The sequence below is a fragment of the Trichosurus vulpecula genome, chromosome 4 (assembly GCF_011100635.1).
Source record: "Trichosurus vulpecula isolate mTriVul1 chromosome 4, mTriVul1.pri, whole genome shotgun sequence".
Taxonomy (NCBI): Eukaryota; Metazoa; Chordata; class Mammalia; order Diprotodontia; family Phalangeridae; genus Trichosurus; species Trichosurus vulpecula.
In genome coordinates, this window is record NC_050576.1 from 103,524,004 (window position 1) to 103,549,766 (window position 25,763).

The 25,763-nt window shown below is 39.8% G+C and overlaps 1 protein-coding gene across 2 annotated transcripts in view; it reads right to left on the reverse strand.

The window, feature by feature from the left end:
* Positions 1-25,447, reverse strand: part of KDM5B (lysine demethylase 5B) — a 72,417-nt gene extending 46,970 nt beyond the window's left edge. For both annotated transcript variants that reach the window (XM_036754547.1, XM_036754546.1), the window contains exon 1: positions 25,232-25,447. In XM_036754547.1, coding sequence (XP_036610442.1) covers positions 25,232-25,447 — 216 coding nt within the window. The remainder of the gene's footprint in view (positions 1-25,231) is intronic.
* Positions 25,448-25,763: the final 316 nt, after the last annotated feature.

Genomic DNA, 25,763 nt, shown 5'->3' on the forward strand with positions numbered 1-25,763 from the left:
TTTCAGAAAATGATCACTTCTAAAGCAAATAATGTCAAGAAAACTAACTTTCAAAGTGATCCATCCAGGAAGCCACATACTTAATTACTTGGGCTAGAATTTGATACCATCATTCAAACCTCTGGCACCATCTAGACAGGCCAGCATGGAGGCATAGGTAATTTAACAGAGCCAAATTAAACTTAGTTTAAACCTGACACCCCCATCTTGCACATAATACTTTTCTAACTTTCTAATTATAGAGATCTGGTCATTATTTTAAGAAATTGATGAGAAGGAATTATCATCTTCTGAAGTGAGGACTCACTGACTCCCTACAGAGAGCGCCAATTAAAAAAACTATTGTCAAAAGGCAACTACTGCTTTGCCAAGAACATTAACCAAGATACAAGATCTCTTTATAAATTGAGGCTTATACTGAAATAAACCCAATCAGACATAATGGCAAAGTTCTCCCTAGAGTGAAGCCTAAGTTCTCCTAAATCAAAATTCTACTTACTTTTTTGAATGGGATGTCACCAAAATAGAAAGGGATAGAGACAACCACCCAACTCTAAAGAATTTCCTTTCTGGGTGTTAAGACAGATTATGCATAATAAAAGCTGTATTATCAATTCTGATTAAGTCTGAACAATATGCAGAGAACAGAGACACACACTCATGTTTAAGCGAATCTTTCCTTACTCCCTCTACCCCCCCAAAAAAAACCTAGGTGATGATATATGTAGGTAGTGCAAGCATTAGCCCCATTTTACAAATGAGGAGATGAAATCAAAGTTTTTAGTATGTAATTTGTCAATATCCAAAGAGATGAGACTCAGAAGAGATGACTCCAAGTCCCTAGCTTCCTCTAATGCAATAGAGAAAGCCCTCTAAAGAAGCTATCTCCCTTATAAATAATCTTGAGGCTAGTACTCACAGGAAAATAAAGAGAAATTTAAGTAGTCAAGCATCCTCTTCTAAACAAAAAAATAATGGTATTATCCCCATTTCTGGCCTTCCTTAGTGTGATAACCACCATCAGAGCAGCTCTGGGACTGTGGAACACCTGCAGTCCTGGTGGGAGGCATCCTGGGTCCAGAGTGTTTGCTCCTGAGTTTCCAAAACGCCTTGAAGGGTTTCATTTTGCTCCTCAGGGCCCATTATTCAGTTAATTCAAATAACCTAAAAGTTAAATTAGATATGATAACAAGCATGTATGCCGCCTTTCCTTTTAAAGTCTTGAACATGAAGGGGGGACTCCACCACATTTGTCCTGTCCAACAATGCTAACTCTTCACGATACACTCATTGTCTCCCAGTCATCAAGCTTAGGGTTTTAGTCTCCTGGTTTTCGAAACTGGCACCTTTTACCAAATTTTGAAAAATAGTGTTCTCACCTCTAGCCTCCCACCCAACAGATCCACTTTCCTTTCCCCAGAGTTCATTTCTTGGAAGCACCAATACCATCTTCTCCTTATATAGATGATGCATACACTTTTACTTCAGTAGAGTAGCAAGTTTGTACTTCAAAAGATTTAAATCCAATCAAATTTAAAGCAACCATGTCTCAAGTTGAAGCCAGATCCAGGATTGCTAATAAAATATGCAATTGGGCAGTGGTGTTGCATCAATACAATTACTGTAGTATTAAAATTAATAACACAGAAAATAGTCTGTTCCCTGACAGCCAAACTAAACATGCCATTTCCTCCTCTATGGTCAGAATCAAGACTTCCTCCTTGCACATCTCACATACCCTCAATGGTGCAAGAAAGCAAGTGAGGTAAACTGCTTATAAATGAACCTGACTCTCAAAAAACGAATTTAAACAACTAACCTATACAATAGTGTTCCGTAGAGCAAAGATCCAAAAATGTTTAACACTAATGAAGTGTGAAGTAAAAGGGGAAAAAAGCTTGTATTTTATTATTAATTGGTTATTAGCCCTTCTTCATTTCTTCTGCTCATTATGTCCTATTTTTTTTCAGTATTTAACAAGGTACTGAAATTTTGACAAATTCTAACTGGGAAAGTTATGGCTAGTAATGCAAAGGTCTCTGCCCGCCCACACACACACACACACACACACACACACACACACACACACACACTCTCACTCTCATAGATAAGTACTAAAAACTTAAATCACAAAGGAAATCTGCTATAACCAACCTGAGCCAAAGAAAAATGCCTATTTAAAATATACTTTGTGCACTGACTTAAATATGGATAGCTAAATTTTTTAAATTCAGACTTTTAATATAGAACACCCCTCTATTGGCTCCTTAAATTAATATAACTAACTTCCAGAGAGATTAGAAAGAGAATGATCAAGTGATTACCTTACGGTAATTAACCAATATCTCTTATAATTATATTTCATTTTACAAATTGTTCTGATTCTATGAAAACAAATTTGTGGAAGGCAAATGGGATTGTCACAAATATTTGATAATGCTTTGTTAAGACCTATGAAAAGCAAAGTTTAAAAACCAATAACAGTACCTTCAGAATAGCTGCTCAGAATGTTTAGTGTGCCCTCTACTGGCTCTGTATCAGCTCAGCTAGATGGAGAGTATGTGTACGCGAACAAAGTGTTGTTAACAGAACATGAATCATTCAGGAAGATCCCAGAAGAGAGTCTTTTGATAATACAATCTCTATCTTTACTTCAAATATTGGCTGGTATTCAAACCTTTGTAGAGTCAAGTTCCTCTATTATTATTAAGTTTATTCACTTTTGTTGTCATCATTCAGTTGTTTCAGTCATTTCCAAATCTTCATGGTGCCATCTAGGGTTTTCTTGGCAGAGACAATGAAGTGGCAAACCTTTCTCCATTTCTCCAGCCCCATTTTACAGATGAGGAACTGAGGCAAAGAGGGTTAAGTGATTTGTCCTGGGTCACATGGCCAGTAAGTATCTGAGGCCAGATGTAAGTGAGAGAGAGGAGTCTTCCTGACTTCAAGCCCAGCACAAATCCACTGCACCACCTAGCTCCTCATTAGAAGCTGGTCCACTAGCATCTTCTTTATTCTCCCAAAATAAGGATGTTTTTAGTTCTCTCTAAATATTGACTATTCATCTCATCTTCCATTTCAAGTAGGGCTCTTTCAAATATTTTTCATTCTGTTTTAACAATACTTGATAAGGAAATCAGTTTTTCAAATCAAGTCTTCCCACTTGATCCCACCACTAAGAAAGAACCCTAAAAAGCACCAACATGGCATACTCTGGCCGAACCTGCTCAATGCTAATGATTTATAATGAAGCATAGCTATTAACACCTGGCCTAAGTTTTTGTTGCTGAATTTAACTCCTACATGGATGGGACTGTCCATGATGGGTTCTTTCTACAGAACTTTAAAAGAATTCATGAGAGGCAAAAAAAAGAAAAAGCAGTGGCCTGTCTGTCAAACAACTTAACCTACCTCCAAAAAGTCATTTAAGTGTTATTTAAGTGCCAGTTCCATTACGTTTTTTATGACTTCCACATAACTAGGAAATTATTGCCAATTATCAAAAGTGACAATATTAAGGGTTGCACTACCAAACCCTAAATTTAAATTAAGAAGAATAAGTTAATCAAGCTACCAACTACCCAAACATCCTTGCTCTCTCCTTCCCCTTGATGTCAAATTTCTAAAAATAGGTTTGCTGCCTCAACCTACCCACTCATTCTTCAATCCTCTGAATATAATTTTCATGCTTGTTGAATTGCTGGATCCCAAAACTGTACTGCCCTAATTGCCAAATCCTATGACTTTTTCCTTAGTTTTCATTCACATTGACCTTCCTGTAGTATTTAGCATAGTTCTATCTCCCAAACTCTCCTTTTCTTAAATTTTTTCCTTAACAACCCTGACACTATTCTTCTCTTGGTTCTCCCTTCATACCTGTTTTACCTCCTTTACAATTCATTACTATCTCTTGCTGATAATGAAACAAAGCCCAGGACCTTCAGTTTGGTCTTGAACTTTTATTCCTCCCTTGGAGATCTCATCCACTCCTATGACTATACTATACTATTTAGCTAGCCTCAATGTATCCTGAGCTCTAGTTCCAAATTTCCCATTTGCCTGCTGGATGTCATTAAAATATCCTGCATGTCTCTCCAAGTCAACAGGCAGAAAGACCTTTCTAATCCTATCTTTCCCAAAACCTACCCCTCATCCCAAGTTCCCTATTCCTGTTAAGACACAACCATTTTTGCAGACATGAAGGGACAGCCTGCAGAAAAGGTAAAAATGTGATCTAACAGTAGTCTAGTTTGGCTAGAACCTAGAGTGTCTAAAATGAAGCAGTGACAAATAAGACTAGAAAGGTAGCTGTGTACACAAGACACAGTAGTCAGTGACCACAGTAAGAACTCACTATTCAACAAAAACTGCTAGGAAAAGTGGAAAATGCTATGGCAGAAACTGGGCATAGACCAATGTCTGATACTGTATACCAAATGAAAGTCAAAATGGACACATGATTTGGATATAAAGGCTAATACTATAAACAAACTGGGAGAGCAAGGAATAGTTTATGTATCAGATTTATGGAGAACAGAAGAATTTATGACCAAACAAGAGACAGAGAACATTATGAAATACAAAATGAATAATTTTGGTTACATTAAATTGAAAAGTTTTTGTACAAAGCCAACGCAACCAAGATTAGGAGGGAAGCAGAAAACTGGGAAAGAATTTTTACAACCAATGTAAAGGCCTCATTTCTAAAATATATAGAGAACTGAGTCAAATTTATAAGAATACAAGTCATTCCCCAATTGATTAGTATCAATTATTAGTATCAATTGATATCAACAGGCAGTTTTCAGATGAAGAAATTAAAGTTATCTATAGTCTTATGAAAAAACAGTCTAAATCACTATTGATTAGAGAAATGCAAATCAAAATAACTCTTAGGTACCACATCATACCTATCAGATTGACTAACATGACAAAACAGGAAAATTATAAATGCTAGAAGATGTAGGAAAATTGGAACACTAATGCATTGTTGGTGCAGTTGTAAACTGATCCAACCATTCTGGAGAGCAATTTGGAACCATGCCAAGGGCTATAAAAATGTGCATACCCTTTGACTCAGCAATACCACTTCTAGGGCTATATCCCAAAGAGATCATAAAAATGGAGAAAAGACTCACATGCACAAAAATATTTATAACAACTTTTTTTGTGATGGGAAAGAATTGGAAATTGAGGGGATACCCATCAATTGGGGAATAGCTGAACAAGTTGTGTTATATGAATGTAATAGAATTGCATGGTTATATGAATATATATTATATTGTCTATATACTAATATATAGTTTATTATATATTATAATATATATTATCAACATAAATTATATGAAAGTAATGGAATACTATTGTGCTATAAGAAATGATGAGCAGGTGGACTTCAGAAAAATCTGGCTTATGTGAACTGAGTGAGGTGAGTAGAACCATGAGAACACTGTACACAGTTACAGCCACATCGTGTGATGACTAACTTTGATAAACTTAGCTCTTCTCAGCCATGCACGGTTCTAATACAACTCCGAAAGGTTCATGATGGAAACTGCTATCCACATTCAGAGAAAGAACTACGGAGTCTGAATGCAGATCAAAGCATACTACTTGCTCTATTTTTTTTGTTTTATTTTGTTTCTTCTTTTCTCGTGGTTCATCCCATTGGTTCTAATTCTTCACAAAATGTGAAAATATGTTTAATATGAATGTACATGTAGAGTCTATATATATCAGATTGCAAGGTGTCTTGGGGACGAGGGACTGGAGGAAGGCAAAGAAAACTTAAAACTCAAAAGGTTGGGAAAGTGAATGTTGAAAACTAAAAACTGATTTGAAAAATCGTGTAGCACCATAATTATCAGACTACGGAGTTTTTTATTTTATGCCATGGGCAATGAAAGCTACTGTTGGGGGGAACAGGATCACTCAGAAAATTATTTTGCCATTATTTTGTGTTAACAATGGAATGGAGAAAATGAGAAACTGGAAGCTGGCACGACAATTAGGAGGCTACTGTAAATAGTCCAAGCAGGAGGTGATGACGTTGAAGACTCAGGTAGTGGCAAAATGATTAGAGAGGAGATGACTAATGGCTCCAAGATTCTGGTGAATTGATAAAACTAATAATCGGGTTGAATGTACAATATGAGACAAGGAACAAGACAAATAGGACACTTTAGTTTTGAGTCTAGATGGGTGACAAATGGAAAAATGAACTCCCTACACTAAATTACCATCTGTTGAAATATATCTCTCCCCACTTCAAGATGCAGTACCAAGTGCTAGCTTATCTATCCATGAATCCTTTACTGATTTCCAGTGATCTCTCCTTTGCCCTTATATCCTACCTAGTATCAAATTTAAGTGTTTAAATGTTTCCTTTACCTTTCTCCCTCCTCATTAGAATGAGCTCTAGAGAAAAGAAGTTTTTTCATCTTTGTATCCCAGGGTTAGCATTGCCATACACAAAAGGGATATTCATATGTCTGCTGAACTATATTTGGGGAAGAGTTTAAGTATAGTTCTAACTAAAGTAAATAGGCTGGAGGATTAAACTAAAAGACTAGCAAGTCTTTCCAAAGTTGTATGAGTTTAAGATGGGTCTTCAAAAAGCAAGGTGGATTCAAGCATTTCATTAACATCTACATGAACATATGGAGACACAGTACCAGGAATGTGTGGTAATGTTAACAATAAGGGACAGGATAAGGACTCTGTCATTTCATTGGTATAGGCTACTCCCTCTACCACTGCAGACCCGTCAGCACTGCCTAAGCAATTCAAGGTTAAGTGACTGGTTCAAAGTCGCATAATCAGTATGCGACCCCAAGTCTTCCTAGATTCAACACCAGCTTTCAAATACACACTATGGCTGCCTCTCAATATATATATTATAAGTAATTTCTACAAAAAATTGAAATTCACCTTCATTTTAGATATTCCCTTATTAAGAATCGTTACTTCAGCACTCTCCCTTATGCTTGGTTAAACCCACTGTTAATTCAAAGAGAAAGTTCTCAAAAGCACCCCAAAGTGGACTTGGACTTCAGAAATGAAATTCTCCTGGCTATGATTTGTAAAGCTCTTTAGAATATATCCTAAAAGGAAAACACACACACACACGTAAATTTCATTCAACAGGGAAATAGGAGGGAAGAGTCCTAAGAAAAACAAATTCTAATGCAAAATCATTTGTAGCTCTTGAAGTAGCAAGGAATGGGAATCAGAGGAAGTATCCATAAATTGGGAAATTAGTTGCAGTGTATAAATGTTATGGAATCCTACTGTATTCTAGGAAACGATGGAGAAGAGAAACCTATATGATCTAATAATCTAAAACCAGGAGAACAATGATAACCAATACAGTAAAGGCAAATAGCTTTGAAAGAATTAGAAACTTTATCAGCATAATGACCAACCATGATTCCAGGGGACTAATGATTAAACATGATACTCAATTCTTGATAGAAAGATGAAGAACAAGAGTGCAGAATGAGACAAATGGGGTTTTTTGGAACATGGCCAACATGGAAGTTTGTTTTGATCTACTATATATGTTTGTAATGGGAGTGTGTTTCTCCAATTCAAATGATGGGAAGGGAGGCTGGGTGGGAACATGAAAAGGCAGATTTTTGCTGACTAAAAAAATATTAATTTTAAAAAACAGAATATATCCTGGGAAGTTTACTAGAGCTGTGAGTGGCAGTATGGTTAGTGTAACTATCTCTTCAAATCCAACAAGGTTTCTTTTAAAAAGGAAACAGTGTTCTTTACTGAACAATTATAGTATATCTTCATTTGAATGTTAGAGTTAACATCATAAATTTGAATTAACTATTAAGTGATTTCCTTGAAATCAAGCATTAACATAAGCATAAAATGAATCAGAAAATTATTAGTTTGATCACACAATCCAAATCCCCCATTTCACAAACAAAACCAAAACCAGAGTAGCTATTAGCACCCCAAGGGCACAGTTTGCCAATGAAAGGAGACAGCAATGATTTCTGATCATCTGACACATAGATCAGCTTGGCACTGAGAGTTGTCATCCAATAATGGTGCTACATTTTTTACAGGGATTTTAATTTGTTTAAAAAGTTTTATACTGTATTTTCTAAGTATCTAACTCTAGGTTTGTTGGGAAAAGACAATCTATACAGAAAAACATGATAGGACAAAGATAAAGAGACAGCAACCATTCATTTAGTTAGAATGTATGCTCCTTGGAAAGTACAAAATAAATGCTTCATTCTTTGTACCTGTATCCTCATCTCTTAGCACAGTACCTGGCATCAACAAATACATAAATGTTTGTGGAGTGATTTCTGAAAGACTCCAAAGAAAATCAACTCTGCTAGCACATATTTTTCAGCACAGTACCCAAAACTACCTGAAGAATTAAACCAAGAAAAATTCAACCCTTTGACCTAGCAATACCACATCTAGCTCTGTATCCCAAAGAGATCATAAAAATGGGAAATATTCATAGCAACTCTTTCTGTGGTGGCAAAGAATTAGAAATAGAGGGGATGCCCATCAATTGGGGAATGGCTGAACAAGCTGTGGTATAAGAATGTAATGGAACACTGTTGTGATATAAGAAATGATGAGCAGGTGAATTTCAGAAAAACCTGGAAAAACTTATATGAACTAATGCTAAGTGAAGTGGGCAAAACCAGAAGAACACTGTACAAAATAACAGCCACACTGTATGATGACTAACTTTGATAGACTTATCTCTGCTTAGCAATGCAAGGAGCTCCAAAAGACTCATGAAGGAAAATGCTATCCACATCCAGAAAAAGAACTACGGAGTCGGAATGCAGATCAAAGCATATTATTTGCTCTCTTTTGTTTCTTCATTCTGGTGCTTTCTCCCATTGGTTCTAATTCTTCTTTACAAGATGACTAATGTGAAAACAGGTTAATACGAATGTATCTGTAGAGCCTATATCAAATTACATGCCCTCTCAGGGTGGGGGTAAAGGAGAGATGAGGAGAAAATTTAGAACTCAAAATCTTAACAGGAGTGAAGGTTGAAAACTAAAAATAAATAAATATTTTTTAAAAAGAAAAATTCAACACTCTGAAGGATCATTGGGCCGTGAGCTCACTGAGGTAAGGAGGCAAATACAACCACTTTATTTTATTAGCTCTGTAAACACCTGTCAGGCCTATAAGCAGGAGACTGATAAGACTACAGAAATCTAGTCACTTCTTATAGACATTCCAAATCAGGGCAAGGGCAAAAGGGATTCTGTATTAGTTCAGTAAGTGGGATTCAACTCCATGTCAGTTAATGCAACCAGATTAAAAACTGCTATGGGAATCTCAGCCTAAGCATCACGGGCTGAATGAAATTTGCTGAATCATGATCTATTTAGCATTCTTTTTTTTCAAACAAGCAAGTAATAGCTGTTGAACTGGAAAAAAAAAATAACATGTATTTCTACTAACCTTCAGAAAGCAACTTTAATGGCCATTCATTTACCCTGCATCCATACCAAAAATAAACCATTCCATAAATTGTCATGGATGTTTGGAGCTGAGATTAATGTTTCAGACAACGTTAGATCTGAAGTAGCAACTCTTGGGTTCTATGATTCTATCACTATTACAAAGATAATCTTTAATATCATAATTTCAAAAAGACATTGATAGTATTTTACCTACAGTGATAATAAAATGGAAATATGTGTCTAAAGTTCAAACCTGAAATGCTACTACAGAACTCAGTCTATCATTGCCAAATCATCTAATCATTTATCATGGACAAACAGGCCAGTCAAGTCCACTTGATACTTCATAATTTTAACCAAGAGTCTTAAGTCCTCCAGTTTGAATAAAGCAGTTATGAGATGACAGATTAAAAGATGATCAATAATGGATTTAAGTTTAACTCAACCTAATGACATGTTTGAAGTCTCTGTAGTGTTGCATGCCTTTTCTATACTTATTAATTACTCTATAACGCATGCTGGACCTATCTTATTCTCAAACTAACTCCATGATCAACAACTACAAAAAAGAACATATCTGGCTCATAGGATGACACCTACCACTTTAACAGTGTCTCAGATTTAAAGACAACAATTCAAGATTACAGTTATCTCCTGGATTTTAAAATGAAGGTCATATAGCTCATGTTTAAATGAACTAGGAAATCATTACCATGATTTACAGCAAGGTATAGCCAAATACAATCAGTTCAAGAAAAGAGAATACTTTACCTGAGGCTTAAGTCAAAACTAAACTGAACTGGAAGCAAATGCCTGGTGTAGCTGTCTAATCTACATACACTAATACCTCAATTTCCTCTTACTATTTAATTAGTAATAGCTCCAATATTGCAAAGACCATAGTAGAATTCTGAACCAAATATGCAAAATACTTATTTCTCCCACCCAAAGAGTAAGTGCTCAAGATTTTATGGTACACCAAATTTAATTCAACATACATGTTTAAAGCACCATACCAGGTAAGATACAAAAAAATACAGTTCCTATCTTGAAGGACCTAGTGAGGAATACACAAATAAATAGGCATTTCATAAGTGTTGAAGTAAGGAAAAGGCAGAAAAGAAGGATGAGTGAGCCAGAATCACAGCTGCTACTGATCCAAACACAACTAAGAAAACATCCTCCTCCCCCTTCCCCATGTCTATTCATCCCTTCATGTACCCACTGCCCCTCATTGGACCAAGTAAGTGTATCTCAATGAAAAGTGACCTCAACTTAAATCCTCCAACAATTCTGTTTGAAACACCAGAATATCAGCAGGACCAGCCTTTAGGCATCACAGTCAAACTGCACAACAGAAATAATTTTTCATTGTCACTGGCCAAACACATACTACATGACTATTATGTGCAAGGTACTCTACTAGGTACTGGGGGTATAAAGACAAACAGCTCCTAACCTTAAGGAGATCATCCTTTACTGGACAGAATACATTATCTACACAAAATAATGCACACATGACAGAAAAATTGAGTTAGGACAGACAGAGCCCCAACAGCATAGAGGTTCCAGGAAAGCTTCTCATAGAGGACACCCTGAAGGATCATTGGGTCTTGAGCTCACTGAGGTAAGGAGGCAAATAAATTTCAAGCATATGGGAAAACCTGTGAAAAGGCAAGGAGGCAAAAGATAGAATAAACAACAACAAAAAAAAACCAGCAAGTCAAGTACTTCGGCTAGCAGGCGGGCTATGTGAAGGGAAATAAGTATCAGTTCTGAAAAAGTTCACCAAGTGTTAGTGTACCACACAAGCGGTCAAAGAGGGGCTGCCAGCTTGAGTTGGTTTGAGAAGCATTGATAGCCCCTTTGTATTCTATCCTTGTCAGACTTCAATTGGAGGATCATATAGAGCTCTGGGTTTAAGAAGGTCACAGATAAGCTAGAGAGTTGTCCAGAGAATGGTGAACAGAACAAAATGGTGAAGGGCACTGAGACCAGGTCATGAGATCTGACTGAAAGAACCACAGATGTTTAACCTGAATAAAAGACTGAGGTCATGAAGACCGATAGCTATTTTCAATCAAGTAGCTTCATAGTCATCACATAGTGGAGGAAGTGGACTTAGTCTGGTTGGTCCCAGAGCGTAGAACCACTAACAATGACTGAAAATTGCAGAGGCAAATTTAAATTGAATGTCAGGGGGAAAAAAAACTTCCTAATAATTAGAATCTTAGATCTAGCGGGGCAGCTAGGTGGCGCAGTCAGTAGAGCACAGGCCCTGGAGTCAGGAAGACCTGAGTTCAAATCCCACCTCAGACACTTGACACACGTACTAGCTGTGTGACTTTGGGCAAGTCACTTAACCCCGATTGCCCTGCCAAAAAGCAAAAAAAAAATAAAAAAGAATCTTAGATCTAGAAATGGAGAGAACTGCTGAAGTCATCTATAATCCAATACCCTCATTTTACAGATGATAAAACTGAGAACCAGGGAGGTTAAGAGACTTGCCCAAAGTCACAGTTGTAACAAATATCTGAGCTGAGATTTGAGCCCAAGTTCCCCAGACTCCAGGGCTAAAAAATGCCACTTTATCTCGCTGCCTCTATACACAAAACACCATAATGCTGCATATTAAAGAGCACAAAGTACTTGAGATAATGCTTCAAAATACCTTGGTCAAATAGAGTGGCAAGCATTTTTTTTCTAACTTTTTTAAACCTATGGGCACACAACAAAAGAAAAGTTGCGAACAGAAACCTGGGTTCAGTTGCCTGGTCTTGACTAAAGCACGTTATGCTGCAGGAGTACAAAAAAATTCCCAGTGTTATTAGTGATTAAGGTATGTATAAAAAGGTGTTTTTCTAATTCAAGTACTTCCATTAATTTACAGGGGAAAAAAACTCACACTAATGTCAAATATTCCAGAAGGGATGTCCTGTGGATTACAAAGCTCAGAGAAAGGGAGATTTGGGCTCAAAAAAAAAAAAAAAACCACGAGCCAAGTGAACTGGCCTTGCTTTCAGTAGTAGTGGATTCCCCCTAACTAAAGGTATTTCCTAGAGATCACATCTATCACCAGCTGCCTACTAGATACCTCTCTACCTAGATGTCACATAGGTAAAGAAGGGAACAGTATTTATACAGCACCTACTGTGTGCCAGGCACTGTGCTATTTAAATGCTTTACAAATATCTCATTTAATCCTCACAACAACCCTGTGAGGTAGAAGCTGTAATTATACTCATTTTAAAGTTGAGGCAAACAGAGGTTAAGTGACTGGCTTAGAGTCACAGAGATAAAAATAAATATCTGGGCGGCATTTAAACTCAGGTCTTCCTGACTCTCGGCCCAACACTATCCCCTCTGTCACCTAGCTGACTCAGTGGAATTGCTCTTTCTCCTCCTGTAAGTCACCAAAGTTCACAGTAGTCAGACTCTTTCTTCTCCCTCTGTATCCAATCAGTTACCAAGTAAAGTTGATGCTGCTTCTCTCCATTCACATGGCCATCAGCCTTGTTCAAGTATTTGCAACTTCTCGCCTAGCCTCCAAATCAATTGTAAATAATCATTTATTAATCGCCTACCATGTTGCCAAGGACTGTGCTAAGCGGAGGCTACAAAAAGGCAAAAGACAGTGCCTGCTCTCCAGGAGCTCACAATCTCCCAAATGGTCCCCCTGCAAATCCATCTTCCCCCAGCTGAAACATTCCTAAAGCATAGGTCACGGAGCTTCAGTCACTGGCAGCCTCCAACTTATCTTTCCAGCCTGACTTGAGTACAGGCACAATTTCCATTATGTCCTGTATCCTCAATACTCAGCAACAAAGTCCTTAATAAATGGTTAACAGGATTTAAAGATCATTCAGTCCAACACTCTGTGCCAGGCTCCGGGCTAAGGCTGAGGACAAAAGAAAGCAAAACTGTGCCGAGCCTCTAGGAGCTCACAGTCTAATGAGGAAGACAACATGCAAACACCTGTGTACAAACAAGCTATCGACAGAAGATAGGGAAGAGAAAGAATCTCAAAGGAAAGGTAATAATCCTTTTGGGGACTTCTGCCTTCACTTTAGAAGGGACAGGTTCACTTGCCTAAAATCACATCACTAGTTGTACATAAGAGTTGAAATTTGAGCCAGTCTTTTTACTCGAAGTTCAGGGCTCTTCAAACTCTGCTTATCAAGTCTACAGAGGTTCTATCCTATGAGATACTGAGCTGAAAATGTAGAGATTCAAATTTGCTCAGGTCAACTTTTTAGTGGCTATGCAAAAGTCTTTACCAGATATTCAAAATGGAGATATGGACAAGAATACAAAGTGTATTTACTGAATTCCGCTAAGTAGTTTTTCAAGGCATACAAATTTTAGAACTTTTGCATCAAACATGATCTTGCCTGCTTTCTACAAAGCTTATCCATATTAGGCTAAGCACAAAAAATCATTTAAGAACACCTAGTACACAACCGCTACCCAAAATCTTTCACTAGACATGAACAATCCCCCCCCAAAAAACTGTAAAGTTGATAGAAAAACTCTACCTAAACTTATCCTGTTGCATTCTTCTACTTTCCAGGTAAAACTATTGCCCTTCCCTCAATCCTTGTGTGTTCCAGGTGTAGAACTTTTTGTGTGTTTGTGAAGAAAATGATTCATCTTTTAAGAGCCCTAGAACTGGTTGGTGTACCTCAGCTCAAAAAGCATTCTCTACCACATCACACCTATCAGATTGGCTAACATGACGAAACAGGAAAATTATAAACGATAGATTAGATGTGAGAAAATTGGAACACTAACGTAATGTTGGTGGAGTTGTGAACTGATCCAACCATTGTGGAGAGCAATTTGGAACCATGTCCAAAGGGCTATAGAAATGTGCATACCCTTTGACCCAGCATTTCCAGTTTCTAAGGCTGTATCTCAAAGATATAGTAAAAATGGGAAAAAGACCCACATGTACAAAAATACTTATAGCAACACTTTTTGTGGTGGATTGGAAATTAAGGGGATACCCATTAACTGGGCAATGCCTGAACAAGTTGCGGCATATGAATGTAATGGAATACTATTGTGCTATAAGAAATTATGAGCAGGTGGACTTCAGAAAAATCTGGAAAGACTCATATGAACTGATGCTGAGTGGAATGAGCAAAACCCAGTACACAGTACCAGTCATACTGTGCTATGACATGATAGACTTAGTTCTTCTCAGCAATGCAAGGATCTCAGGCAACTCCAAAAGACTCATGATGGAAAATGCTATCCACATCCAGAGAAAGAAATATGGAGTCTGAATGCAGATGGAAGCAGATGCTCTTTTTTTTTCTGTTTTTTTCTTTCTGGTGGTTTCTCCCATTGGTTCTAATTCTTTAGAACACAACTAATGTGAAAATACGTTTTTAAGAAAGTATATGTAGAGCTGTCTAGGGAAGGTGGGAGGGGAGGAAGGTGGAGAAAATTTAAAACTCAAAAGCTTAAGGAAGTGAACGTTAAACTAAAATTAATTAAAGGAAAAAAAAGCATTCACAAACTACCATAAACTTTCAAGAATGCACAAGTCAGTCTTTGGATCTTAATCCCTTTCCCATCACCAATTAATTAATCTAGACAGCAGCCCCAGTTGGTGCCTGATCCTCATTTGCAGATGAAGGAAGCTTGATCCAAGGTAAAGCTGGAATTAACAGGAAAAAACAAAACCCTCATCTGCTTTTAAAAACCTGGCATTCCCCACTCACACTAACTAGCTATGGCTTCCTCAATTCTTGGAAGTATAGGTTGTTTTAAACCACTGGTTTATGAAATTAAAATTATGAAACAAAATGTTCCAATACAACAAAAGCAACAAGGGCAAGGAATAACATAAAATCAAGCGACTAAAAAACAACAACAACAAAAAAATCAAGTGACTTCAAGAGTCTGTAATTCCAACACAATCATTAAAGAGCCTCATATGTCTAAAGGTTTCCCATCCATAAAATGGTAACAGTCTCTAATCACAGTAGTAGAGAACTGGGTTCAAATCTCAACTCATCTACTAAATCCATGTGGCCTCAGGCAAGTCATTTAACCTGTTTAGGTATCAGTTAAAACGAAGGCTGGACTAAGATGATCTTAAAGTTTACTTCCAATTCAAAATTCTATTAATTCTAAATAGAATCTTTTAAGTAGTGAAAATAAATTATCCTAACGAATTATAATTATTCTGCATATGAACCATATCAAGTCTAAAAAGAATTTCTACTAATACTGAAACCTGCAACAAATAAGTAAGTATAGCCTATACTGTATGCACATTCATCGGGAAAAAAAAAAAGAGGAAGGGGAACGCACTAAAACTCAAATGCTGTCCAAAAAGCAATGAAGAATCATGTACATTTCTTTAAAAAGATTATTTCCAGGTAGATCAACAAATATTTTTTTAATCACCTACCATGTGCCAGGAACCAGGGATACAAAGATAAAAATGAAAAGTCCCTGTCCTCAAGGAGCTCACAATCTTTAGGAGAGCAAGTTAAGTATATACAGTTCTCTTTGGGAGGGAGGGCACTAGAAGAAGGGGGGAGGAATCAACATCGGCTTCATGTAGAAGAAGGGCGTGCTTCAGCTGAATCTTAAAAGAAAACTAGGGATTTTAAGAGACAGAAATGCTATAGTTCAGGCATGGAGAACACCAATGCAAAAACACTAGACATAGGAGATGGACAGTCATGTGTAAGAAAGAAGCCAGTTGAAAGACCTGCATGAACTGATGCTGATTGAAGTGAGCAGAACTAGGAAAACACTGTACACAGTAAGAGCAACACTGTGCTGATGACCAACTTTGAAAGACTTAGCTCTTCTCAGCAATGCAATGATCTAAGACAATTCCAAAAGACTCATGATGGAAAATGCTATCCACATACAGAGATGTAGAATATGAATACAGATCGAAGCATACTATTTTTCCTTTTTTTTTGTTTCTTCTTTGTCATGGTTTTTCCCTTTGGTTCTAATTCTTCTTTACAATCTGACGAATGTGAAAATATGTTTAATATGATTGTACATGTAAGGCCTATATCAGATTCCACGCCGTCCTGGACAGGGGAACAGGGAAGGAGAGGGAGAAAATTTAAAACTAAAAATCTTATAAAGGTGAATGTTCAAAACTAAGAATAAATATTTTTTAGAAATTAAGAAGCCAGTTTTTGCTGGACCACTGAGCGTCAAAAAGGGAATGATGACTGGGAATCAAGGCTGGGAAGGTAGGGCCGGGTTGTGAAAGGCTTTGAACGCCAAACAGGGGAGTTTATATTTTATCCTAGAGGCAAGAGGGAGCCACTGGAGTTTACTGAAGTGGAATGCCATGGTCAGACCTGTGTTTTAGGATAGTCACCTGACTATGCATCTTCAGTGGGAATCCTCCATACTCAGAATATTCTTCCCTTATGACTCTAGCTTTCTTCAAATTTCAGCTGAAGTCCCACTTTGTGCAAGAAACCCTTCCTAATCCTCCCAATCTTAATGCATTCCCTCTAAAATTACCTCCATTTCATCTCATATATACACATATATGCATATATATACACGTGTGTGTATGTGTAGATATAGATATCTTTTTTGTACATGGTTGTTTGCATGCTGTCTCCTCCATTAGTCTAGTCTGTAAATTCCTTTTTCTTTTGCCTTTATTTGTATCCCTAGCACTTTGCACAGTGCCTCATACATAGCAGGCTGTTTTGACTTGATAGAATGTGTAGGAGAAAGTCTTAAGGCAGGGAGCACTATTAAAGACGCTACCAAAATAGTCCAAGAAAGGTGTCTAGGAACTGAATTAAGATGGCATAGCCCAATCAAAGATAAGTCAACAACAGGGAATCTTTTGAGTATTTCAGTATTATTTTTAACATAAAGCTCCACTTAAATTAGCACTCTAGTCTGTAGGTTGTCCTGGATAGTAGTTGTCAAAAGAACACTCCTAGGAAAGAGAAGCCCGGATAATCTCAAAGATAAAAGGGGAGGAACAGGAGAGAACCATGTCAATTTTCATTATGAGAATTTCCCTCCACTCAGAGTGGCATGCTACCTACAATAATTAGCTGATTACAACACCCAACAACTGTTCTAAACATTCAGACCTTTCTCCAAAGATAAAGACAATGGATAGTAGACACAAAAGTAAAGCACTTCCTCCCCATCCCTAATCCAAGTGTTCTTCACCCACTAGACACGTAAGACTCAAGCCTCAATTCCTAAATCTTCTCTTTATACACTATACAGAAGCTAGGTGGCAAAGTGGATAGACTGTGCTGGGCCTGGAATCAGAAGCCTCATCTTCCTGGGTTCAAAACTGGCCTTAGACACACTAGCTGTGTGACCCTGGGCAAGTCACTTCACCCTATTTGCCTCAGTTCTTCAAATGTAAAATAAGCTGAAGAAGGAAATGGCAAGCCACTCCAGTATCTTTGCCAAGAAAACCCCAAATGGGGTCACAGAGGAGTCTGACATGACTTAACAATGACAAGAGAGAAGCAAATCCAGTTAACTATCAGGCTCTTTCTTGCATGTAATTACATTTGGCACCAAAAGGCCATCTGCCCACCCCAATACTGCCTTCCTCCCTCCTACCCCTACGTTGGCAGGAAGTAAATGGAGCAAGTTTCCAGTCAGATTCCTTCCCCCTCTAGTTCCCTTCTATTAAATCTCAATGCTTCCAATTTCAAGAAGAAATTCAAAGCACCAAACCATCTCTAAAAATGTTCCTCCCTCTGCAGAAATGAAAAGAACCTATTTTCCTCCAGTCGGGAAATCCACTCACCAAAAGAAAAAAAAATCTTGATACAAGGGAGTACCATTAGGCAATTTACGGACTTAAATGGTGATGTTTCTTGAAGAAAAACTGAACTGCAACTTGGGGTGTGAAAGATTTTTAAAACCTACATAGATGCACTTAGTCAAATCCCTGTTCATTTTTGGCTCTAAACACTCCACAATCAATTCTTACTCTCAGTCCAGCAACTTAAGCTGTATAGAACAAGCTATCAACCTAACCTTTACATGGCTACTAATAGAGGAAAAAAAATTTGTTAGGGAAAAGGCAAAATTTGAGTCATAGGATCTAGTCATCAAACATTAAACTTCTAATAAATTCAAGACTGTGCTAGACAGAACCATTCCTTGCTCTCAAGGAGCTTAAAAGCTGTAAATTGTAAATCATGGGATTTAGAGATGGAAGAGACTTGAGAACATCTAGTTCAATCCCTTAACTCTTATTACACATAAGGAAACGTAAACCTAGAGGGGTTAAGCAACTCATCCAGGGTCAAACAAATAGGAGCCAGGAGAAGCCCCTAATTGGGGCTCTCCAAATTATAGGTAATATCCTTAACAAGTCTTTCTTTGGTCAAGGCACATAGTAGGCACTAAATTAAAGGCACTTGGTTAAACTAAAATGACTTTAGTTTGTATTTAGTTCTGTCATGATAATCATTATTTCTCATCAGCAAGATTTTTTTAAAACACAGAAATTTCAACCAATACAAAAATCATTCCATAAGTTAGATACCAAAAATTATGCAAGCAGCCCAAAGGAGTTTTCCAAAAAAGAACAGTAATGTCAAATGCTTTCAATGAGGATGAACATGGCATCAAGGTCAGCTACTGCACTGATGGTAAATTCTTCAACTTGAAAAGGCTACTACAAGCAAAGACCAAAGTGGAGTGTTGGTGCATGATTTTCTGTTTACAAATGATTGCGCACTCAATGCAGCCTGTAAAGCTGAGATACAACCAAGTATAGATCATTTCTCTGCTGTTTGTGCTAATTTTGGCCTAACAATTAACACCAAGAAAACACAGGTGCTCCACCAGCCACCACCACACACCATACCATCCATACATGGAACCATCAGTTACAGCAAATGGAGAAGTTCTGAATGCTGTGGACAAGTTCACTTACCTTGGCAGTGTACTTTCCAGGGATGTACACATTGATAATTAGGTTAAGATACGCATTGCCAGAGCTAGCTCAGTGTTTGGGAGCTCCGAAGGAAAGTATGGGAGAGAAGAGGTATCAGACAGATTACCAAACTGAAGGTCTACAGAGCCTTGGGGTTGACCTCATTGTTGTATGCCTGTGAAACCTGGACAGTCTACCAGCGCCATGGCAGGAAACTGAATCACTTCCACTTGAATCATCTTAGGAAGATTCTGAAGATCACCTGGCAGGATAAGGTACCAGACACTGAGGTCCTTACTCAAACTAAACTGCCCAGCATTCAAACTCTGCTTCGGAGAGCGCAATTCCGATGGGCTGGCCACGTTGTTCAAATGCAAAACGACAATTGCCAAAGACTATTTCATGGAGAACTCACAGAGGGCAAGTGTTCACATGATGGTCAGAAGAAGTGATACAAGGACACTGTCAAGGTCTCTCTCGAGAACTTTGGAATTGATTGTGTGACATGGGAGACACTGGCACAGGACTGTCCAACATGGTGTGCCCCCATCAGAGAAGGTGCTATGTTCTATGAGCAAAGCAGAATTGAAAACAGCTCAAAGGAAACAAAGGATGCGCAAGTTTGGAGTATCCACCCCAAATGTTCACATGGACTATTTGTGCCCAACCTGTGGTAGAGCATTCTGGGTTCGTATTGGTCTAACCAGCCACAGTTGGACACACTGAAACTTGACTCTAGCATAGTGATGTCATTTTGGTCCTCTCTGAGGCGGGGGCTCCAAGAATTAATTCTAACTGGGAACCAGGAAATGAGTCCAAGGTAGAGCACTAATGTTTAAGCTGTGTCCAAAGCCAGGAGTAACTCCAGAACTGAATTAACACTATCATTTGGCAAGATGAAATGTCAAATAATGAAATAATTTTTAAAATTCAGGTGTCTTCAGAATTTGAGTTTAGTATATCACCTACTTGGACACGGGGACTTAAAAAAAGCTAGCCTAGTTAGGCTAGCGTAGGGCCACACTCTATGGGCTTCCTTTGTGATAGCTTTTTATCTCATCTCCAGGGAAGAAAAATTGCATTCAATTACCATGTTATCATAAACCAAGCAGGTCTACCGGACAAAAAGAATGAACCAGGACCCCATGTCCTATACTTACGCAAATGCAAATCCCAACTTTTTCTCATCCAACTCAGAGTGGTTTTGCAGCCAATCTTTTAGATGGCATTTGGTAGGCTGACTACAGGAACCACAATATAAGGAACCCAATTAGCACTTTCATTTTCGTGGCTCTGCCTCTCCCAACATTTCTTATCTTGAGACAACCTTAAAGTGGTCTAATTAAGAGGACAATCAAAGGTTGCAAGGTCTGCAAAAGATCTCATTATAGGAAATGAGTCAAGTTCAATTTAAAGAAATTAGTTTATAGTAAATACATTTTTTGCCCTTTTTAAAGTTTTATGAGTAGCAAATTTGTGTAATATTAAGTCTGGAAAATTCCATATTTAATGGCCTCAAAAACCATCAATAGAGATGGCAGGATTTGAGGAATTAAATCAGCCACTCAACTGGAAGTACTCAGCTTCTACTGAACAAAAAGAAAGTACTTTAAACCTAATTAAGAAACAAGGAACAAGTGATGCAAAGGGTTAATAATTTTCTGTAATTTTTTTTTAATCAGTTAAGTAAGTCCTACATTGGTGTCTAAAACAAAGAAGCAATTCAAAAACCCTGGCTGTAACATGGAGGCACTCTATTAAATAGGTTTGCAAATTTAGATCTAGTTATTTGACCAATATGCTGGTTCACATAGCATGTTTTATCAACAAATCACCTAAATATATATATGAAAGGATAGCTCTTTCTCAGGAGGTTAAGCAGGATAAATCTCTTAACTCCACTCAAGTTACTAGGTCCTCATTGTCAATCTTCAGTAATTTACTAACAGTTCTAATGGACCTAATTGTGACTCAAAGACCAATAATCATGAAAGTCAAATATAGCCAAATGTAAATTCAGTGATTTAAATGAAATTCTTGAACGATAGGTCACTTCTCCCAATCATGCAATAAGACATATACTAAAACAAACGATTCAGGCCCCTGCCTTGAGGCCAAAAAAAAAAAAAAAACCGCCAGTTTCTCTGCCTAGTTACTTGGGTACAGGAGTATTCCAAGACCTCTTTCCCATAGGTTCTATGTGAAGCTGCAATAAGCACATTCTAAGAGGAAGGGTGACTCCAGTACAAGAACATTTATACAAAGACAGCCAGAAACTAATGGCCAAATACAAATGATGCAGTAGCAAAGATTTTAAGCCAAAGAACTCAGAAGATTCGGAGGTTAAAAGCACAAAACACCGTAAGCCTGGACGCTAGGCAAAATCCATTCAACTAGGCACTTACAATCAACCCCATCATAAAAGGTCACAAAATTGGGCTTCTCTTCCCCTTGCCCTTCCTTTTAGAAAATTGGGGAGAATGGTCCACATACATGCAAAATAATGCCTTGAAAAGCAAAGTAAAATGTAAGCTAAAGTCTACACAAGTTAAAATGACAAGTCTATAAATAATGGCATTCCACTCCCTTCAATGATCCAATCTCACATATACTTACACATGTTTGCTATACAGAGCTTAATCAAATTAGAAACACAGGATACAAGTTTGAGGGAAAATTGTGACATCTTGGATTTTGGTACAAAGTTAGATTCTCATATAAATTGATAGCTTTTCTCCCTTGCTTCACAGGGAGTGGGGGAATATAAGGCGGGGTGTCATCTAGTCCAAAAGCTATGTTCACTAGATAAAATATCTGGCTATGTAGTCAAAATATCCAATGTGAAGGTACAAGAGAATTTAAAGTACCTTTGGCTGATTGAGTTTAAACATCAATAAACTTTGGTGTGCCAGTAATACTCAATCATGCATTATTTAGTATTATACAGCTTAGTTAACAGAAAATCTACAAATACAAACATGACACTGAAAATGATTGGAAAATCTACAAATACAAACATGACACTGAAAATGATTGGATCCTTAATGTAAGAAAACTAGAGAGGCAATAGATATACAATTTTCTCCTTTTATAAAACAATTTGAATCTAATACACTAAGAGCTGAAAATAAAGTTGGTTATTTCACACTATGTTGTTTGAATTAAAAGCTAATTTATTTTTTTTTTAACTTCGACATCTAGACTTGGGCACATATATTAAAAACCAGTACTAGTTCCCACCAAATCTATGCAGCCTATTTTCATATGAACTTCAGAATAACAACCCAGTGATAACTGAAAAAACCTTACCACTACGAAGTTCCCAGGAATACAGCTCAAACTCTTTCATGCCAGTTCGTGGTAATTGATAATACAATCCTAATGATTTGAGGTACAAAGGTAACAATATAAAAAATCATATAAATGCTTTTTATTCTACTCTTATCCTCCCCCATCCCTCCCAAAAGATGTAAATAACTATAACTCTCACATCCCACCCTTTCAATGTATCTACTTTTTTCTCCAAAAGAACTCAATATTTAAAAATACTGACGTCTACTACAAATGTATTTATCTCCTACTGAAATGTGTAAAACAGATTTTATTTGCTATTTCAACTATATGAAACCACTTGTTCACAGTTATGCTTTTCTAATGAAACACTTCTTTCCCTAAAACAAAGACTGTTAACATTTCTCAAGAAACCTTTGTTCCAACAAGACCCCTCTTGAAGAACAACTTCTGGATATATTCTCTTCCTGTGGTTAGATTAACAAATTAACAACAAATACCAAGTTTCAATTTGGCACTGGACTTTTTTAAACAAAGTGGGAAGCATGGAGATGGATTCCAAAAGAGAGGATTGGTTTACATTTATAAATTATTTGTGCCTCCTTACACCCTTCCTCAGGCTGTATCCCTCTCTATACAAAATGGTGGCCATCATGTCTGTCTAACATTAAGGGTAGGAAAAGACTACATTATTTTGCTAAACTTTCCATTTACATGTGACCCAAGTTAGGGAAAGAAGTAGCCAGACAAAACTGAAGCAACCCAGTCTTTCAGATTCAGGGACCCTAAAAAGACCAGAAGAGAAAGGCAAAAATAAAGGGCTTTCCCCCAGCCATAGTACACCACAATGCCAACATGGAGGACAACACCCAGGAATCCAGCCTCCTCTCATGAGGTCTCTCCTCTGCCTCTCACCACTAGCCACTCACATATCTGGGCCCCCAAGAACTTGCCCAAGTTAGTAGCTTTCAAACTATTAAAAGAACTGCACAATTTATATTCTCCCTTTCTATTCCAGTTTCTGATAGTATAAGAAAACTAAAATAGCAATGAACCACTGTTTATTTTCTCCTCAGGAATTAAAACAATGACTTCAACAAGATGGGTTTTTGTGGGCTTTGGCAGGACTAGAGGTTTAAAAGAAAGCGCTTCCCTTCAGACACCAGAGCCCTCCTCGTCCACGCCACTACAGCTTTATTTCTGCACGATCTCCACAACTCAAACGGACTAGCCTGAAATGGGGGGGAGGGGGGGCACACAGGACGACAGGTATTTCAACTTCGTTTTAAAACTTGGCCAAGTGCAACTCTTTAAAATGTGGTGGCGACTTTATTGGGGGTGTGGGGGCGGGGGATCGTGACGGATTTTTCACGTCCTGGACTGCATCAATGACCACCAATTTCCCACCCACCCCCTTTTCTAATAAACATCTTTTCAAAGCCGAGTACCAGGCAGAAAGAGGGAGGGATCAAGAAGGGGAGAGAGGAGAGACCCTCCTGCTCAAAGACGTCATTACAAAGAGCTGAGCTTTGGTTGGGAAGGGGCTGGGAGGGTGGAGGATGGGTGGGGGTGAGAAATAAACAAAACAAAGCAGATTCTCCCTCATCCTCCAATTTGGGATCGGCTGGTCCGGGGAAGGGACGAGGGGGGGGATGGGAGAGGGCCCTCTCTCCACAACCGCAAGAAGGGCAGTTGGTCTCCCTCCCCCAACGGTCCCAGCCCCTCCAACCGCCGCTCCTGGATAACTTTGTCCAGCCCCCCCCCCCCGCCAGGGGGGAGGGGGACGGCCTCCGGGGGGAGGGGTGCGCCCCGCTCTTTCGGGGGCTCCAGGTTGGCTTCACTGGACGTTGCAGCCGTTAGGCCCCGTGTTTGGGTCTCCCTCCCACTCCAACAGTCAGGGCGGGGTCCCCCTCTGATTTAGGAGCCCCCCCTTCCCCGGAGTGGGGGGCTGAATTTAGAGAAGGATCCTCCGCTCTGATGTAGTCATAAACTGGGTCCCTAGAAAATAAAGGGGGTGCCCCGGCCCCAGGGGCCCAACCCTGAGGGGATAAGGGCTGGGGGCTCAGGCGCCCCCACCCACCCAAACATACACACGTACACACGCGCACACACATACACACACGCACGCACACGCGAGCCGGGACCCCTCCCCGGGCCGCGGGGTCCCCGGGCAGCACCGGGCTCGGGCGGGGGGCCGGGGGCCCGGGGCGGGGTGGGGCGCCCAGGTGAGGGCCGCCCCGGGACCGCCGCCGCCGCCGCCGCCGCCACACAAAGGACCAGGGGCTCCCGCCGCCATATTGAAAACTTTCCTCCTCGCCCCGACTCCTCACAAGTGCGCCCCCCGACCCGCCCCTGCCCCTGCCCCGCCGCTCACACTCCCCAGCACACGCGCGCACACGCACACCCCCCGCCGCGCCCCGCAGGGCGGCCGTCAGCCCCACGCTCTCCCTCGGCCAGCCCCGGGCTGTCGGCGGGGCCCCGGCGGCCGCCGCCGCCTCCGCGCAGCCCTCCCGGGCCCGCCCTCGCGCAGCCTCGGGTCACTCACCGGGGGCGGCCGCACCTTGCAGATGCCAGTCTGCTCGGCGATGGGCCGGATCTTGTGGATGAAGGCGAACGGGTCGGCGAACTCCTCCCAGCTAGGCTCGAACACCGGGCACTCGGGCGGAGGCAAGAACTCGCCCAGCGGGCCCGGGCCGGTGGCGACGACGCCGGGAAGCGCCGGGCGGGGGCCCGCCGGGGGCAGCGCCAGGGCCGACTCCATCGGCGGGGGCGGCGCGGGGCCGGGGGCGGCGGGGCGCAGGGGCCCAGGAGCCGTGGGCAGAGCGCAGCCGAGACGGCAGCGACTGGCGCGACCGCCTGCGAGCGCGACACCTCGAGCAGCAGCAGCAGCGACAGCGACAGCGACACCACCGACGCCGAACCCAGCGAGCAGAAGCAGCAGCACCTCCGGCCCGGCTAAGGCTGCCTCCGACGCCGCCGACGACTACGACGACGACGCCACACCGCCGCCGCCGCTGCCGTCGTCGCCGGTTCTGCCTCTAACCGCCGTGCGCTTCCGCCGCCACGGAGAGAGAGAA